Source organism: Lepus europaeus, chromosome 1, assembly GCF_033115175.1.
Source record: "Lepus europaeus isolate LE1 chromosome 1, mLepTim1.pri, whole genome shotgun sequence".
NCBI lineage: Eukaryota > Metazoa > Chordata > Mammalia > Lagomorpha > Leporidae > Lepus > Lepus europaeus.
In genome coordinates, this window is record NC_084827.1 from 8116225 (window position 1) to 8135098 (window position 18874).

Here is an 18874-nt window from a genome sequence, read left to right on the forward strand (position 1 = left end):
TGATCGACCTGGGTCCTTCATATTTCAATGGGTCTCCTTTCAATTTGTATACAGTCTCAGCAGCAAACTCCCCTACGTTGTACACCACATTCATCTCCATTTGCCACTGGGGAAAAAAGAAAATCACCATACCAAAGTTAATGAGCAGAAAAATCTTTCTTTTGATGAATCAGTAATATAGCTTTTTCCCCCAGGAATTATTATTTAGGAAGAGATCAATTACGATATAAAAACTTTTACATGATGGGTAATCAGAAAGTTGGGAGCAATTGGAGACCATTATATCAGTGAAATAAGCGAATCCCCAAAAGACAAATATCACAGGTTTTCTCTGATTCATGGAAACTAATATATAGAGTGCAAAAATGTAATGTATATGAGTGAAATTGACATCTTGAGATTTGATTGTTGTTTATAGCCCTCGTCTATACTCCTGAAGAGCAATGGCTTTTCTACTTGTTAAATTATTTATTTAGTGGGGGCTTAGGCTTGTGATTATAAAGTAAATAATATTATCGTGAAAATTAAAAGAAAAATAAGACAAGAAGAAGGAGGGAATGTGAGAAGTATTGTTATGTTCTTAAACTGCATATATGAAATACCTGTTTTCTTTACATAAATAAATAAATCTAAAAAACGAAAAGAAAACCAGGCACGACTTTCCCAAATTTTGACCCCAAGTCAACTTTTCTTTTAATTCTGTTTTCATAGGGACTTTTTGAAGCATCCTCCTATTACAGTATTTTAACCTAATGAAGAATACTTAATTAATCTGGTGGACGGGTGGATTGTTATGTGACCCACAGCTTTTGCAAGCTCACGGGCTTTGGATCTGCAGAAGCTATATTGTGTTCAAACATAAAACTGCCCCCAAGGATGTCTTAGTCCTAGTGTCAGGCCTCAAGGAGAACTGACCTAAAACTACAGCAGCCCGAAAGAGGAAGAATGGCTGCAATAATCCATCAGTGTGCTCTGTGCATCATTCACTCGTCCACTGAATTGAGATAGAACCAGATGGAAGGAACGTGGGTTTTTGGCACAGGTAACCAAATGCCTGCAGTATGGCACTAGGCACCAAACAATGACCTGAAGTTTTGGCTGAATTCCCTGCCGTGAGCACTGTGTGGCACACTGGCAAGAAAGCTAAATCTGCAGAAAAAAAAGTTGGGTTTGGTGCTCTGGCTGTGGTGCAAGAAGATCATATTTTTATCAGTATCTGGTGCTACTTGAGTCAACTTACACATGTGGTTTCTCCTTGTGCTAACCCAGAGCAGTGAGGTAAAGAAGTCAGAAATCAAATACTCAAGGCCATTGGCTGTATTTAGCCTTGAGAGATTTATGTTTGTTCAGTAATTCTTAAGTTTCTCCAGAAGAGTCTCTAAAAAGCATTGCAACCAGACAGTTGTGCTTCGCTGTGATACGAGTTTTTTCCTGATGCCTGATTTTAGGCCTCACATAGCATGTACATTGTGTTTGCCTTTGAATGCATTTATATTTGATACCCCATGGCCAGAGAATCAGGTTGATATTATAAGAGTATACCATTCTATGATAAACCTGGGCTAGTCAGGACAACTAACTTAATGGTTCTAAGCAGCGGTTTTCTCGTCTCTTCGAGGGAGCTGGTAATGATAACACTTGGGTATCCGTATCAGTGGTTATTAGGATCAAATGAAATCAATATATGATCAGGCTTTGTAACCTCTAACAAGGGTAAGCATTTATTGGTGCAGAAGGCTGAAGTTTGAGTAGGAGCTTGAACTAGATAACTTCTGAGAAGGTCACACCTCTATTATGCTCTAACAGCGTTTGCTAATAAAATGTCTTTAATAATCAGGAAAGTTAAAATAAGAGGTGGCCCTGGTTACATCTAGAGAGAAACGCAGGAAGACAGCTTCCCATTAGAGGAGAAGTCTGCAGCAAGGGGCAGAGCACCTCCAACTTTGTTTTTCTTAACTGGTTTTGAACGTGCTCCATTTATTCCATGAGGTGACATCCATCCGGGGTAGATTTCCTTAACTGGAGATAAGCAGGTGGACAATCCTTATGTATGGCCAGCATATTATTGAATAATAGTCCACTTTATGAAACTCAATAAAGGGCGGGATGGGAGAGGGAGAGGGGAGGGCCACGGGAGGGAGGGAGGTTGAGGGGGGGGGATCCACAACAATACAAAAGTTGCACTTTGTAAATTCACATTTATGAAATAAAAAATAAAAAAATAAAAAAGGAAAAAAATAGTCCATTTTAAAGTTCCAAAGAGAGATCCATGAAAAGATAAAAAGAATGTTAAATTAGCACATGTCACAAAATATCTAGCTATAAATTCACTTTAGAAGTAATATACTGGTTTCATTTAGCTCAGCTTTGCATTATTCAATGAGTAATGATGACAACGGTGACAAGGATGGGGACGTAACAGGAACTCATATTAACTGAGCATGTTTCTGTGACAGGTACTGTGCACAATTGTGTAGAATCTCACAAATTCTCAAATAATGCTGGAAGTTCAGTAATGTATTATGTCCACTTTACAGATGATTAAACTGAGGCCTGTGGATGTTAAGGGCTTGTTCAAAGTCACACAGATGACCAATGACATCGTCGAATGAAGATAAAATACATGCAGATAATTAAGCAACTCATTTGACATTAGCCCCTGATGCTTATTTTACATGAATAACACATTTGACAGTAACGAAACACATTTTAGACAGCAGCCAATAAACTTATGTGTAATAACTACAGTCCTAATTTGGTACAAAAGGCTCCGACTTCAGGTGTTCTTTTAATATTCCATATGCTCCTCCATTTTGTTTACCATCTGCGCAGCAGTAAACAATCAGAGCCCATGTTGACTGGACTAAGTGTTTATGCTGTCACATATTATAAAAACCTCAATGCTTCCTCCAATTCTGCATGATTAATTGTCTACCAAGGAATGCAATCAACAGTCTCCATTTTCTCCTGATAAGCCTAAGCTAATTACCATCAAAGAGGAGGTTCTTGAAAGGGAGTCTTGGAGCACAGGATTCTGAGGCTTTTTTATAGTCTCATTGACTGGCAGATTGCTCTGTTGGTGGGTATCTACATGTGGGTGCTGAAGACTGCTCTAGGTCAGACAAGAAGATAAGAAAATGACTTCCAGTGATTGGAAACAGCATCTCGGCCCTAACAGTTTCTGTTTAATTAGAATGAGGGATGCTGGATTTTAGGCTCACTTAAAGAGCAATGAAATGAACGAGAAAAGGAAGTTTTATTTTACAACTTAGGAGCAGGAAATAATTTCTCATCTCTGGCTGACACTATTGGTTATCACTCAACTTAATAATTGTTGCAGCTGGGCTGTATTAGTTCTTTCCTTTGATAGTTAATTACCTGCTAACAAGCTTCACTTTCCCTCTGCCAAGAAATCATAAACATGGGGAAAACAACAGCCTCTTTCTCCACGAAATTTACTTTTGTCTCATTATTTGGCTCCTTTGACATTTATTTGGGAGGGCTCCTCTCAGTGTTCCTAAAATGCCAACATTAAGCATGCAACTTCTGTCTTCAGATTTATTATATGAAAATGGTATATCTTTCTTTTATAATTGTGTTCAGTTTACTAATTGAAAATGTGATAAGCCTTCCTTCTACAATTTTCATATTTATAGGGTGATTTGCATCTATTAGCACTTGAATTAAGGAACATTTCTCATAAAAGTATTCTATTTTGTTGTTAAAGCTAGTTGGCCCCTACCCCGTGTTGAAGCAGTTAGTATTGTTTAATTTTTTACATGACTTTGTAGTTCCAAAAGTTCTCTTTCCAGTGCTCATAAGAAATAAGGGCCCTGCATCTGATATGGGGTGTTAGGTCATTCCACTTGCCCCCTCTGTGTTGTTCCAGTCTAGGTTTTAGCATCTGCTGTTTGGCTCCTTTACCCAACAGTAACATTTGCTGAGGCCATGAGCAAATGCAATGCCACCCTCACATAAAAGAGGAGAGCTGAGCTGGAAATGTCACAAAGGCTGCTGATCTGAGAAAATGCCGTTTTAGCAAGTTCGCCTCTATGCCTCGAAAACAATGTTAAATTGGAAAACAATGAGAGAAATACAAAAAAGTAGGAGATAAACTTTGCTTTCATTTTTTTTTTTCTGACTTCAAATTAGTGGGTTGAAATTGTTAGAAATCTACATTGCAGCTCACAGACAGTTTCCTAGATAATGAAACAAAACAAAACAACACTACTTTAACAATTAACGCTGTGTAATATCTGTCCTTGAAGTTTCTGCTTAGGATTGTTATTGTGCTTACATATTTTTTCCAACTGAAAAGACATAGCTTGTTTGTCCTTGAATTCAGTTCTCAAAGACATCTGAATGCTTGAAATCTCTTTCATTTTATGCCCCTCATTGTTTCTAAAGCAAGGTGGCCATTTGGTGTTTTTCTTCTCTTAAAAGGAAACTGTTGTTTCACAAACAAAACAGGGGCAGGAAATAATAAATTGATAAGGGTCCAAAATCATCTTTACAACATAAACTGAAGTGGACGGCCTGCAGCATTGCTGGCTTCCATTGCAGAATGACCTGCGGCAACCCAAACGTTGAAACGTGGAGAGAAACAGCGATTAAACGGAGTGCATTGAGTTATCTACCTAAATAAAACAGAGGAGACATTTTTCTGTTTTCCCAACTAATTTGCTCTATGAAGAAATGTTGAGTTCTTGTGGTCTCTTGTGTTTTCACATTGGCACAAAACTTTCTTCCCCGCATTTAGGAAGGAATTTAGATTGTCCACAAAGGCCCGTCCCTGTCCTTGGGACGCACATCTCTGATTTTAGTAGTTCTTATCCCTATTGTCTCTTCCAAATGCTGTCAGCAGAGTTTGTCCTGCCCCATTTATCATCCTGTAGAGTGGTACCTTTTACTCACTGGCTTTAAAATACCTGAGTTTGCTAATGTTGCAGCTTTCCACATTATAAAAGAGCCTGGTAGTCTCCCCAGAGAAGGCAATTATCTATTATGCTTAGGGGACACAAAATCAGCTCACACGGGGAAGTGCCTACATACTCTGTTCATGCTGGGGCTGACCTGAATCAATTTTACTTGCCTATAAATACAAATTGAGTTCTGGATATAAGGTTAAACCGCAACATTTGTACTAAAGAATTATCCTTCTAGGGTAGCTGTGAATATTGAATAATTTTCATAGTGATTACTTATGTCCAAAGGAACTCTCAGGTAAAAATGAAAATGACACCGATTTTAGAGTGTATTATTTTCACTCCCACCCACCATGAGGCTTCTATTTGTTCATTTTTGTAGACTGTGTGTCTGTCTTTGGTTGCATTCTCTGAGACTTATGTCATGTGTTAATCAATTATTGAATGTATAGAGGTTGCACCATTAAATAAGTTCAACAAACAAAACTCATTATTATGGAGATATAATGTAGAAAAGGAGACATAATTTGTATAAACATATCAAACTATGGGGTTTTCACCATTTTATTTTTTTTTAAAAAGGATTTATTTATTTATTTGAAAGGCAGAGGTAAAGAGAGGCAGAGACAAGGTTGGTGAGGGTCTTCCACCCACTGGTTCACTCCCCAGATGGCTGCAATGGCTGGAGCTGGGCCCATTCGAAGCCAGGAGCCTGGAACTTCCTCAGAGTTTCCTATGGGGGTGCAGGGGCCCAAGGATTTGGGCCATCCTCTGCTACTTTCCCAGGCACATTAGCAGGGAGCTGGATCAGAAGTGGAGCAGCTGGTACTTGAACCGTTGCTCATATGGGATGGCGGCACTGCAGGTGGTGGTGGCTTTACCTACTGTGCCACAGTGCCAGCCCTTCATCATTTTCTTACTTGTTTAACATGAGTAGTTGTTGATAGGAGTGGAACCTGAATCCTGTATTAGGTGATCATTGGCATTGGCTATTTGCATCCTATGTGGAAGACATAGTCTCTGCTCCCCAGACGCCTACAACCTGTGGTCGGGTAGAGGAGATGAGTGATTAAATAAAGCATGTCTCAAAAAATCCCTTGGTTTTGATTGCTCCATTTGGTCAGATGGAGTAGTGGTAGTCTGACATTAATGCAAAGTTTTAGCATCAGGAACAATAATTTCTAATCTCCTTCCAAAATGCATTAATGATTTGGGAATTTCCATTATGGTATAGGTGGTGAAGTTGAGGTGATACAGATGGAATTCCTCAGTCCAAAAGTTTTAGGAATTGGAATACTTACTATGTAATTTTAAAACTGATATTGTTAGAAAGCATGGCACATTGTGAAAACTATTGTAGACTAGTGTTATGGGTTGAGTCCTATCCAGGAAATGATACGTTAAAGTCCTAAACCCTAGTATCTGTGACTGTGACCTTATTTGGAGATAGGATGCTTTGAAGAGGTCATCAAGATGAGAGAGGTACGAAGCATGTTTATAAGAAGAGGAAGTACAGTGTGACAACAGCAGCACAGTGGGAAAGCAGCTTTGTGAAGCTGGAGGTGGAGGCTGTGTGATGCTGTGAGCCCAAAGCTGAGAGAAGGAGTCCACTTGGCACCCTGGGCTAGTGGCTTTCAGACTTCCAACCTCCAGAATTCTGCACCAGTACTTACCTGCTGCTTAGAGCCTCTCAATTTGTGGTACTTCTGTAGAAACCCTAGCACACTAATACAGTGAGCAAACTTTGCATTTGGACTTAGAAGAATATTCACAAATTGCATCAATTAAATTGACTGGAATTACGACATAGAAAGAATTCGTTTGATTCAGTTAATAAGCTACAAATGGGAACTATCATCACTGAATCACCTGGGAAGGTCTATTAAGGTAATCGGAAGAATATGCTCTATATTACAGAAATGAGTTTAAATTGTCGATTCATTCCAAAACCTGTTGAATTTATTATATCCCAGGCTTTGTGTGGAGAAAACAAGGATGCAAATAAGAGGCGATTTGGTTCTGCATGTAACAATGACCAGACATTTTCTTTTAGAATGATTGTGTGAAACCTCAGAATTCCCTGCTGTCTACCCTGTAATTTCATTTGCTGGATATTCAGCCTAGATAGAAGTAAAAGTCACAATCAAAGGTTGCAAGAAGACAAACGGAAGCGCCTGGAAGTGACTACCTTCCTACAGTTCCTGTAACTTACTGCCAATTAATTTGCTGTCTCAATGGGTCTATAACAATGTTCAAAGTCATCTTCAGTCCTTAAATCTAAAGGCTATTTTGATGATTAAATGAGGCAGTTTTGGCTGGTGCCTCGGCTGAATAGGCTAATCTTCCGCCTGCGGCGCCAGCACACCGGGTTCTAGTCCCGGTCAGGGTGCTGGATTCTGTCCCGGTTGCCCCTTTTCCAGGCCAGCTCTCTGCTGTGGCCTGGGAGTGCAATGGAGGATGGCCCAAGTCCTTGGGCCCTGCACCTGCATGGGAGACCAGGAGAAGCACCTGGCTCCTGGCTCCAGGTCAGCACAGTGCGCCGGCTGCAGTGCGCTGGCCGCAGCAGCCATTAGGGGGTGAACCAAGGGAAAAGGAAGACCTTTCTCTCTGTCTTTCTCTCACTGTCCATTCTATCTGTTAAAAAAAAAAAAAAGGCAGTTTTTTTTTTTTTGTATGCAAGAATGTTTATGCTGAACGAACAGGGTCCTGTAAATATTGCTTAAGATTTTATTCTCAAAATCTAATATAATGCTTAGGGCATTTTCTTGTGTTTTGAATGAGTATGCAAGAGAATGGCCACATGCATGTATTTAATAACAGTGCCAACTTGGAGGTACTTAAATATATTTCTAAATGATAGATTTGGTTTGGGTTGGTTCAGTTTGGTTCTGTTTTTATCATTGGGTAAGATCCCAATTTAGCGCCTGCTGAAGTGTCTGACTTGAGAAGTAGCAGGAAGTCCAGGTGCTAAATGTAGACATCTATTTGACCAGTGTATTAGATTCCATGGGCTGCTATTACAAAGTGCTGAAAGCAGCAGAGATATTTTTAAGGACTAATTTGTTTGTTTGAGTCAGAATTACAGAGGAGTGGGCAAGATAGAGAATCTACCATCAACTGGTTCACTCCCCAGATGGCCACAAAGGCCTGGCCGTGGAACCAGGAGCTTCATCTGGGTCTCTCCCATGAGTGGAAGGAGCCAAAACACTTGGGCCAATTTCCACTTTCCCAAAGACATTAGCAGAGACTGAATTAAAAGTGATGCAGCCACGACAGGACCAACTCCCAGATGGGATGCTGGCATCACTGGTCACAGCTTTACCCACTACGCTATAGTGCTGTCTCCAACAGTAGGGACATGATTGTCTCACAGGTCAGGAGGCCAGTAGTCTAAAATCCAGGTGTTGGACATACTCTTTCCTTCTGGACATTCTTAGGGAGAATCTGTTCCTTGTTTCTCAAAGAGCTTCTGGCAGTTGTTGGCAACGCTTGGTGTTCCTTGCCTTGCAAAGGAAGGTCAGTCCCAGCCATTTTCATATGGTATACTCCCCTTTGGGTACCTGTGTCTCTTATATGGAACCTAGTCTTTCTTTTTTTTTTTTAAAGTTTCTATCTATCTATTTGAAAGGCAGGGGGCTGGCACCGTGGCTCACTTGGTTAATCCTCCACCTGTGGCACTGGCATCCCATATGGGTACCAGGTTCTAGTCCCGGTTGCTCCTCTTCCAGTCCAGCCCTCTGCTGTGGCCTGGGAGGGCAGTGGAGGATGGCCCAGATTCTTGGGCCCTGCACCTGCATGGGAGACCAGGAGGAAACATCTGGCTTCTGATTGGCACTGTGCCAGCCGTGGCGGCCATTTGGGGAGTGAACCAATGGAAGGAAGACCTTTCTCTCTGCCTCTCTCTCTCACTGTCTAACTCTACCTGCCAAATAAATACAAAAATAAATAAATAAATAAAAAGAAAGGCAGAGTCACAGTGAGGAAGAGGCAGAGAGAGAGGTTTTCCTTCCCAAATGACTGCAACGGCTGGAGCTATGTTGATCCAAAACCAGAAGCCAGGAGCTTCTTCTGGGTCTCCCATGCCGGTGCAGGGGCCCAAGGGCTTTAGCCATCTTCTACTGCTTTCCCAGGCCATAGCAGAGAGCTGGATTGGAGTGAAACAGCTGGGGGTGATCTGCTAGCACTGCAAGTGGCAGCCTTACCAGCTATGCCACAGTGCTGGACCCACCCTAGTCTTCTAAGATCAGGGACCACCCTAATCTAGTATCAGAAAATTTTGATTGCATTTACAAACAACCTATTTCCAAACAAGGTTATATTTACATTCACAGATACTGAGGACAAGTTTGACATCTTTTGGGAAAGCAATACAATACACAGTTTACAGTATCTACTACTCAGGGGTATGTTGAATACCTCAGCAATTAAATGTAGTAATGCATATGCATATTTTTATAACATTTGAGGTATCCTGTGCAGCTGATAACATTGGTATAGAGAAACAAAAATGTTCTTTATATTTTATTTTTAATTTATTTCTTTTAAAGATTTATTTATTTACTTGAAAGACGGAGTTGTAGAGAGAGAGAGGGAGTGACAGATATTCCATCAGCTGGTTTACTCCCCAAATGGCTGCAGCTGCAGGAGCTGGGCCAATCTGAAGCCAGGAGCCAAAAGCTTCTTCTGGGTCTCCCACATGGGTGCAGGGGCCCAAGAACTTGGGCCATCCCCCACTGCTTTCTCAGATACTTTAGCAAATAGCAGGACTGGAAGTGGAGAAGCCAAGACTCAAACCTGCATCCATATGGGATACTGGTGCCTCAGGTGGCGGCTTTACCTGCTATACCATAGTGCTGAGCCCCCTGAAAATGTTCTTCTTAAAAAGAACATTTCTAGAATAGAATTTTAAAAACCATTGAGATAGGTGATATCTAATTAGCAATGTTTGAATGTCATATTTTAAAATTTTAGAAACACATATTTTCTTTTTAAAATTTTATTTAAGTTATACAAATTTCATATGTTTCATATGTACAGATTTAGGAACATATTTTATGAATATCATATTTTATAAAATTTTTAGTAATGGTATATTTTTGAGGTTTTATGATTGGATGATAAAATAAATTTCAGAGCCTAGAATCCCCACTTCTTTAAGGAAGACATGAAGGGGAAAAATGGTGGTGAAATAATTTTTTTTCTGGAGCTTCCTGTTTGTGGGCCTTCATTACTGTATTTTGAACTACTTTATTATTTTTAAATTACCATCCAATTTTCAATTGTATAACTAGTGTTTGCTGAGCAATTATGTAAATTCCCTTTTTAAAAGGGAAATTAGATGAACTGAACACTAAGATATTTTAAACTAATATTCTTCCCTGAAAATCTAGTTTTTCTCATTTTCTAAGAAATATCCATAAATTTGCTTAGCCAAACAATTAAATAAATGCCAACACATAGATTATAGCTATTTGTAAAAATTACAACTTTCACAAATACTTCCAAAATGAAGGTAGCACAAGTGAAGTCCTACATTGTGAATGATATTATATTTGAGTTTACTCATCTAAAATGTGGATTAAATACCTCATCATAATCCCATTGTCAAGTTTAAACACTCTGTGTCAGGAAGGCGCCTATAAAAAGACTTTAATTTAGTAATTACTCAAAATGTATTATTTTTTCTCTTATCTTTTTTTTTTAAAGATTTGTTTATTTATTTTAAAGGCAGAGTTACAGAGAGAGGAAGAGACAGAGAGAGAGGTCTTCCATCTACTGGTTCAATCCCCAGATGGCTGCACTGGCTGGAGCTGGGCTGATCCAAAGCCAGGAGCCAGGAGCTTCTTCCAGGTCCCCCATGCGGGTGCAGGGGCCCAAGCAGTTGGGCCATCTTCTGCTGCTTTCCCAGGCCATCAGCAGAGACCTGACCCTTATCCATTTTTTAAATAAACTACTCAGTTGTGTCACTTAAGTATAACCATGTGTGTGTGTGTGTGTGTGTGTGTGTATATATATATCTATATCACTATTTTGCTTTTGCTGTTTATAAAATACACTGTGGAGAGGTTAAAGGGTGAGAAAGAAGTTACCTGATTCTTGCATTCTTTCTAATGAAGTCATGTATGCTTGAATCTGGAATGATTCTGGGATGATTCTGGAACTCTTGCTGATAGGTGAAAGAGTTTCCTGGAGGAGACGTTTGGTCCTGTAAACCACCACCACCAGCTTTCAGGGGATCAGTAGAATAAGTATGAAAAATACCCATGATGCACCTGCTAGCCAATGAGCGATTCCTCCCTACATGATGTCCCTTGCATTGTAAAGGATAAAATGACAGATTCTATACACTCATTTTGATAATTTTCAGCAAACAGCATGGTCATTAAAGCACATTTGGTGTATTTGGAATATAAATGCACATACTAATGGGGCAAAAATAATATCACATATCAGAGTCTTGGCTTTATATAATATCTCTGAATCCATAACATTTATTTATGGAAGTGTATGTATAACTATTAGTAGGAGAAATATCTTCAGATGATTTTATTAGTTCTACTTATATGTAGGTCAACATCTTAAGAAAATGCTCACTGTGAACATTTCTTAGTTGGACACAGGAGGAATTTTTTTTTTTTTCCTAAATGTCTGTTGAGGTATTCACAGGAGATTTTATTTGGGTCACCTATTATTTTGCTGAGAATTATGTATGCCAGAAAAAGGCAAAACACCTGCTTTTTTGTTTCTCACAAAGTAGAGGGGGGAGTTGATGCTAAATGGACAGCTTCAGCTTGTCTGGCCAATGGTGGCTTGAGGGTGATCCAGCAGCACACACAGAAGTTGGTCAACCAACTGAGCCCGCACGGAGAACAATGCTTTTGGGTGAGACAATATGGAAACTGAGTGGTTTGAGATGCATAGGATTTAGGTGGGGGGACATGGTGTTCCAGGCATGGGGAACACATTGAGAAAAATGCGAAGAATAACAATGGTGATCTCAGGAAAACATAAGGTGCAATCTGTTCATGCATGTCAAAAAAGAAGCTGTTGAGGGATGTAGTGGGGAAGGTCTGTATGACTTGTACGTGACCTGCATCTTGGTAAACTGTGGCACAGAACGTCTAATACATTCTCCAAATGGTGTGAGCCCATTCGGCCATCTCCACCTTGTAGCCTATTGTTTGCTCACTACCAGTCTATATCTCCCAATGATTCGATGCAGCTAACAACTGGTACGTTAATTAGCCTGACTGCACAAATCACTTCCATATATATCAAAACATCATGTTGTACACAGCAAATAGACACAATCTTTATTTGTCCATTTTCTCTTAGTAAAGCTAGAAAAAAAAGTCCAAAAAATTCTGCTAGACATTTAAACACTTATTAACTAGCAGGACAAAAAACAGTCACACAATCTGTTCTGTGAATTAAATGAAATTCACATCTTTCTGTCCTTTTAGATACTCTAACAAATCTTCAATGAAAGGCTTCTGTTGGGAGGTGACAATATTCCGGTGGCAATATTCAGCTACATTTCTGGGCACAGTCTGGCTGTTTAATCCTCTGCTGACAGCCTGCCATAGGACAGTGTAACCTCTTAGGGGTAAGACACCATGGTCAATGGAAATATATTTGGTGTAGACCACTGGAGTTTGCTCTTTTAAACGCTATTTGTAGGAGGGTAGTGGTGCTTTCATGTCTGGAATAGCACTCGTTCACTAGTGAAAAGTCATTTCCATCACTCAGTACACAAGCAGATTCTCTGACAGTGGTCAGAGAGAGTGAGGTTGAAGTACTTCCTAAGAGAGTGGCCTTCTGGTTAGTCTTTCAATTGCTGATCAACCACTAGTATAGCAAACATGTTCATAGGGCTCCTCAGATGGCAACTTACCACCTCTAGGGAGCAGATCAATACAGCTAACTCATACTCACAGAGTATACTATTGAGAAAAAAAAATGACAAATACTGGCATTATAATAATGAGTCATAAATGGGGTTCATATTAGTAAAGATTTATGTATTTGAAAGTCAAAATTACACAGAGAGGAACAGGCAGAGAAAGAGAGAGAATCTTCCATCTGCTGGTTCACTCCCAAGATGGTCAAAATGGCTCTGGTTGGGCCAGGCAGAAACCAGGAGCAAGAGTTTTATTCAGGTCTCCCATGTAGGGGCAGGAGCCCGGATACTTGGGCCATCTGCTGCTGCTTTCCTCAGGCCAGTCACAGGGAGCTAGAGAGGAAGTGGAACAGACAGGACATGAACTGGCACCCATGTGGGATGCTGGCATCATAGGTGGTGACTCTGCCCACTATGCCACAACTCCAGCCCTAGCAGCTTCTAATCCTTGGAAGATTACACTGGAGCAGAGCGGAAGGATCCATTGGAGAGAGGCAACAGGATAAACAGAGGTCACCAAGGACATTTCAGAAATCGCCTCCACTGAAACGTGTGTTTATACTGTTGTATCAGACTCCGAAAAGCAAACAGAAATTGCGTTAAGCAATTACTAGGATAGTTCTATACTTATAAATATATAACCCTATATGCATGGATCGTCATGTATATGTGTGCATATGTATATATATGTAAATATTAAATATATATGAAAGTACTTCAAACATTTCATGGAAAATGAAATTAAAAGATTAGCTTATTTTCAAGCAAAATTTATGACATTCATACAGTTTTTTCACAAAGTTTGTGAAGACCTCATTATATATCTACCTATTGAGAATGTTTCAGAATTGTATCAAGGGGATGGTCTTTCTAGTGGTTTGAGTATGAAAGTCTTTATACCAATTTGATTATTCTCCTGTTTACTGTTTACATTCATTTTCTCTGTAACATGTGAGAGTAATTACCTCTCCAAAACCCTCCGAAAGAATCTTCACCTTGAATATAACAGGAAATGGACAGTTTATTTTAAATCTAATCAGTTTTAATATGTTTTGACCAGTTACATAGTTTACAAAGGATGAGGGACAGTAGGGCTAATATAAAATGCTAACAATTGGTAGTTGATTGATTTGAACAATTAGATGATTAATAGCTTGAGAGTTAACCATCACCAGTGAGGAAAAAAATGGCCTTGCTGTTGCTTTGTGCACAATTAATTGTAAGTCAGCAGCATCTTGCCATTATCCTTCACATCTGAACAGCTATGAAGTTAAAGTTTTCTTTATCATCTGAGGATATAATGTGGATGTGTCCCTTAAACCATTGCAGAATCAAAGGTCAAAAACAACCTTCTGAGAACTGGATGATAAAAATAACACAGTTGCTCTTGATTCAAGATGGAGTTAGTATCCTAATAGCCCCTTGTTGAAAATATTCTGTAAAAAATGCATTTAGTATACCTAATATACAGAACATAAAAGCTTAGTCTAGTCTACCTCAAACATGCTCAGAACACTGACATTAACCTATAGTCTGCAAAATCTCCCGGCATTAATCCTATTTTATAATACTGTAAAGTGTTATCTCATTAGTTTATTGGAAAGACTAAAATCCAGCATTCAAATGAGTGGTTTCTTCTGAATGTTTATCACTTTTGTACAGTCATGGACTTGAAAATGTATTAGCTCAAATCATCTTAAGTAAAGATCATCTGTATATTGAGCATGTGAAATAAATGAGTTTTTACTCTGCTTGGATCTGGTCGGCAAAACTCAGGTTTGTTTCTCTTTCCCTACTCTAATAAAGATTATTGACCTCACTGTGGCTCACTAGGCTAACCCTCTATCTGCAGTGCTGGCACCCTGGGTTCTAGTCCCAGTTGGGGTGCCGGATTCCGTCCCGATTGCTCCTCTTCCAGTCCAGCTCTCTGCTATGGCCCGGGAAGGCAGTGGAGGATGGCCCAAGTGCTTGGGCCCTGCACCTGCATGGGAGACCAGGAGGAAGCACCTGGCTCCTGGCTTCGGACCAGCATAGCGCTGGCTGTAGTGGCCATTTTGGAGGGTGAACCAATGGAAGGAAGACCTTTCTCTCTGTCTCTCTCTCTCACTAACTCTACCTGTCAAAAAAAAAAAAGATTATTGACCTATTGACCTGTAGTTAATTTTAACATTTAATATCACATCAATTTTCATTTACTTGTCCCATATTACTCTTGTTTCCATGGATTTTAAACCCTTGTGCTTAAACCTCTGCAATAGTTCCTCTTCCCAGCACATAGCATCTATTCTCAGTGAACAACTACCATTAAGTTGATTCAGATTGTGACATTTTCTCTCAGTAACTTGGATTGACAAAACTTGCCATATATCATCACCCACATCATCAGTGCAACCTGGATTTCCAACAGTGAAACATGGTGGGGTCAGATAAGGGATGCATTGGTGCTCTCTCTTTTCAGATGAATAAAGGCAAAAGCAGCTACAGCAAACAGGCCAGGCTGTTATAATTCCTCGGGGTAACTTCAAAGGTTCATAGAAAAATTGAACTAAAAAAAAAGATTATTTTGGTATAAACTGCTTTGAAATCCGTGCATAGGTTTTTCATAATATGCATTTTTCAGGACATTTTTAAAGATTCTTCATATAAAATTATAATGATTTTCCCAAACATCAGGCAAAAAATATTTTCCAAATCTTGAGTCCTTTTTTTTTTTTTTTTTTTTTTTTAATTTGGGAAGTGGTGGAGAGAAGGAGAAAAGGAGAGAAGGAAGTAAGGGTAGGCCAATCCCATTCCTGATTCACTCCCAGACATCCACAGTAGCTGGGGCAAAGCCATGGTTGAAGCTAGGTCCTGGGAACTAGTCTGGTCTCGCATATGAGTGGTAGAAAGTCTTACTTGAGTTATCTGCTGCCTCTCCAAGAGCACAGGCAGGACTTCAATCCAGGCACTTGAACTCATTCCAACATGGAACTTGGTGTCTTAATCAGTGTCTTAAGCACTAGGCTACATCCCACCCACTGACTCTATTTATTATTATTTTTTTTTTAGCTTACTGTAGTTAAGGAGAACATTAGATTAAATCTGAATACTTAAATGTCCTTCTTTGCACCTTGGAATTAAAACAGACAGTATGGATGCAGGAACTTTCTGCTCACTGGTACTCGTTCTCCAAACCAGTGCAGACTGAAGTTTTCCATCCATTGCCTTCCCTGTAGCCACTGAAACAAACTGAACTGGGCTGATCTTGCTACATGAGAAAATTTGTTGAAGTCAAGGTCTATTCATGGCTCTTAACACAACCCCTTGTTGCTGCTGACAATGCAAAGGTACAAATAGTTCTCTCATTTGCAAGTAGACATTTATGATAACATGTGGGCTTTCCTTGTTTCTGCTTTCATCTGGTACATACTTCCTATTTTGCTGGATCTTAAGGCTTCACTCAATGTTACTGTGAATTGCTATGCTAACTTACCCAACTCTCCTAGAGTTTTATTTCCCAGGTATGAAGTATGCACATATCCCAAGAAGTTTTTGTTTCCACTGGGAATTTGTTTTCATTGTCACATCTTTGCTCAGAGCCAAACATGTTTCCTCTGGGACACCACCTTGAAAACATGAAACGTCTCCTTGAAATATTCATGGAACATACAAATTCTTATCACTGATTAGGACACATGGGTTTTACCTGAACCTGCCCTTGTGTTTTCATATCCTGTCCTTTGGTCACTGTAGTATTGCCTCGCTGTTGTTCACCAAACTTTCAAACTCATAGGCTGGTTCCCACCCTTGGTACTTGGTATTCAGTATTTTCTCTATAAGGTTCTTCCCTGAGAAGTTCATGCGGGCAAATACTGGACAGTAAATTATTAACATACGTGTTACTTCATTGGAAAAGTCATTCTAACCATCCCTTTTACCCACAGTAACCTCCAGACGTAGGCCTTTTTTCCCATTATCCACTCTACCCTTGTTTAGAACTTGCTATATATTACTATCTCAAGTTATCTCATTTAGTTTACATATGTCCCCTTGCTTCCTACTAACCGCAGTGTAAATATGTGAGGACTGGGTCTATCTCTGCTTTAATCACCATTGTATCCTCAGAGCCAAGAGCCAAATCTCACTAACAGCTTCTTGAATGAGCAACTAAGTGATTCAGTGATTAGAATTCCTAATCTCTGTTTCTTTGACTTAGTGACTTTTTAATTCTCTCATGCCACTGCTCCTTGCCATTGCTTGTTTTTCTTTGCATCACTTCACATTCCTAACGATCTTTTCCACACCTTTGTTTCAGATGATTACCATCTCGACAAGTCATAATCCATTATTATTTTTCACACTTTCAATGAATGCAATGTTAGCATATTTTTGAGAGAATTTTCTATACATGAAAGCCAAACTAGAACTGTGCAAAAATTTCAAGAGCTTTATGTTTAGTCTGTTCAGAAACTTATGACATTTCCAGCTTGAAGTGACTTGAGAGATCATCTAGTATAAACTTTTATTTTACAGATGAGAGAACTGAGTGTAGGGTGGGTTAAGTGATTTACCAAAGGTCAAATCGCTAGTGAGTGGCAGCTGAGACTGAAATCAAAGTCCACTAGGTTCTGTTGTGTTCAGGGTGTGTAAGAGCCCCGTGCTATCTAAGCTACAAAATTATGGTCGGAGATAAAGGAGGAAGGGGTTATTGTTTTTGAATGTGCAGGTATCTTTGATACACCATAAAGCCCTTTTCATTTTCCTCCTCTTTTGGAATTTATCTCTTTACATTCTGACTATACAGGATATCAATATTTTAGAGCTATTGACTGAGTCAGTTCAAGTGTGGCCTCACCTTGCATAAAATAATAATAATAATTAATTGCTAGTAGTCTACATATATGATGTTGGTCACCAAAATGAACAAAATATGTGTCTATTACATGGTAAGACTAAAGGTGAGACAGAAGCATTTTGGAATCACAGATAAGAGAAATATATTTTATACTGGCAGCTCTGGGAGGAGTGAGTAGTGGCTTCCTAACAAACTTTACAAAGTACTCTGCCGATGGGGCAGACTAAATGAGATTGCAAAAGTTCAGTTTTGACTATATTGGACCCCAGCTGGGAAAAAGATATACTTGTATTTTACCAGGATAGCCACATACTTATATACGTAAAATATAGAACATACAAAGAATTTTCAGGTGTGGGCATTTGGCCCAGCAATTAAGACACTGCTTACAATGCCGGCATCCCACACTGGAGTATCTTGGTTCAATCTCCAAGTCTGGCTCCTGAGTCCAACTTCCTACTAATGCAGATTTTTGGAGGCAGCAGGTGAGGATTCCTGACTTCCATGTGGGAGACCTGGGTTGAGTTTCAACCAGCTTTAGTCCACCCCTGGCCAATGAGGACATTTAGAGGGGAAACAACATATGGGAATATCCCCTCTCTCTCTCCTTCTCTCTCTTTCTCTCTCCTTCTCTCTCTCTCTCCCTCCCTCCCTCTCCTTTTCAGAAAGTTTTTAGAAAGCATATAAAGAGTTTTAATTAATGTAAATAAATACCAAATAATATAAACCATATCTGTTTATGACAAGTTTATAAACACAGAATTTTATGTGAAGTTCTAGAGTGGTCTGATTTTAATTATTACATAAAATGCACACAGTAAAGATTCTGAATATATGTCAACATACCCCATGTTTAGATAATTGATTTAAATGTGGCATGAAATATAGGTAGGAAATCTGGACCAATAAATTTACGACTATAAAATGCAAGATATACACTAACATTAACCAAGTAATGTTAAGTATTGGTGATGTGACTTGTACTTAGACAAATGAATTTTCGGTATACATCTTAATTCTGAAATGCTGCCTTTATGTAATAACGCTGACATAATCCTAATATCCTGTCTTCCAGGGATCTTAGAGTGTTTTTCTAAAGTCTGCAGTAACTTTTCCAAATTGAGTTCCCCAAGTTCCTTAATTTTGCATAATGCTGTTATCTTCTTACTGTTGAGTTTTCGCAAAATCTATTTTTATTTTCTGAAGGAGTAGAGG

At 39.3% G+C, this 18874-nt stretch overlaps 1 protein-coding gene across 1 annotated transcript in view; it reads left to right on the forward strand.

The window, feature by feature from the left end:
• Nucleotides 1-11701: 11701 nt before the first annotated feature.
• Nucleotides 11702-18874, forward strand: part of CNTNAP2 (contactin associated protein 2) — a 1725059-nt gene continuing 1717886 nt past the window's right edge. The window contains exon 1 of the mRNA XM_062195064.1: nucleotides 11702-11807. Coding sequence (XP_062051048.1) covers nucleotides 11702-11807 — 106 coding nt within the window. The remainder of the gene's footprint in view (nucleotides 11808-18874) is intronic.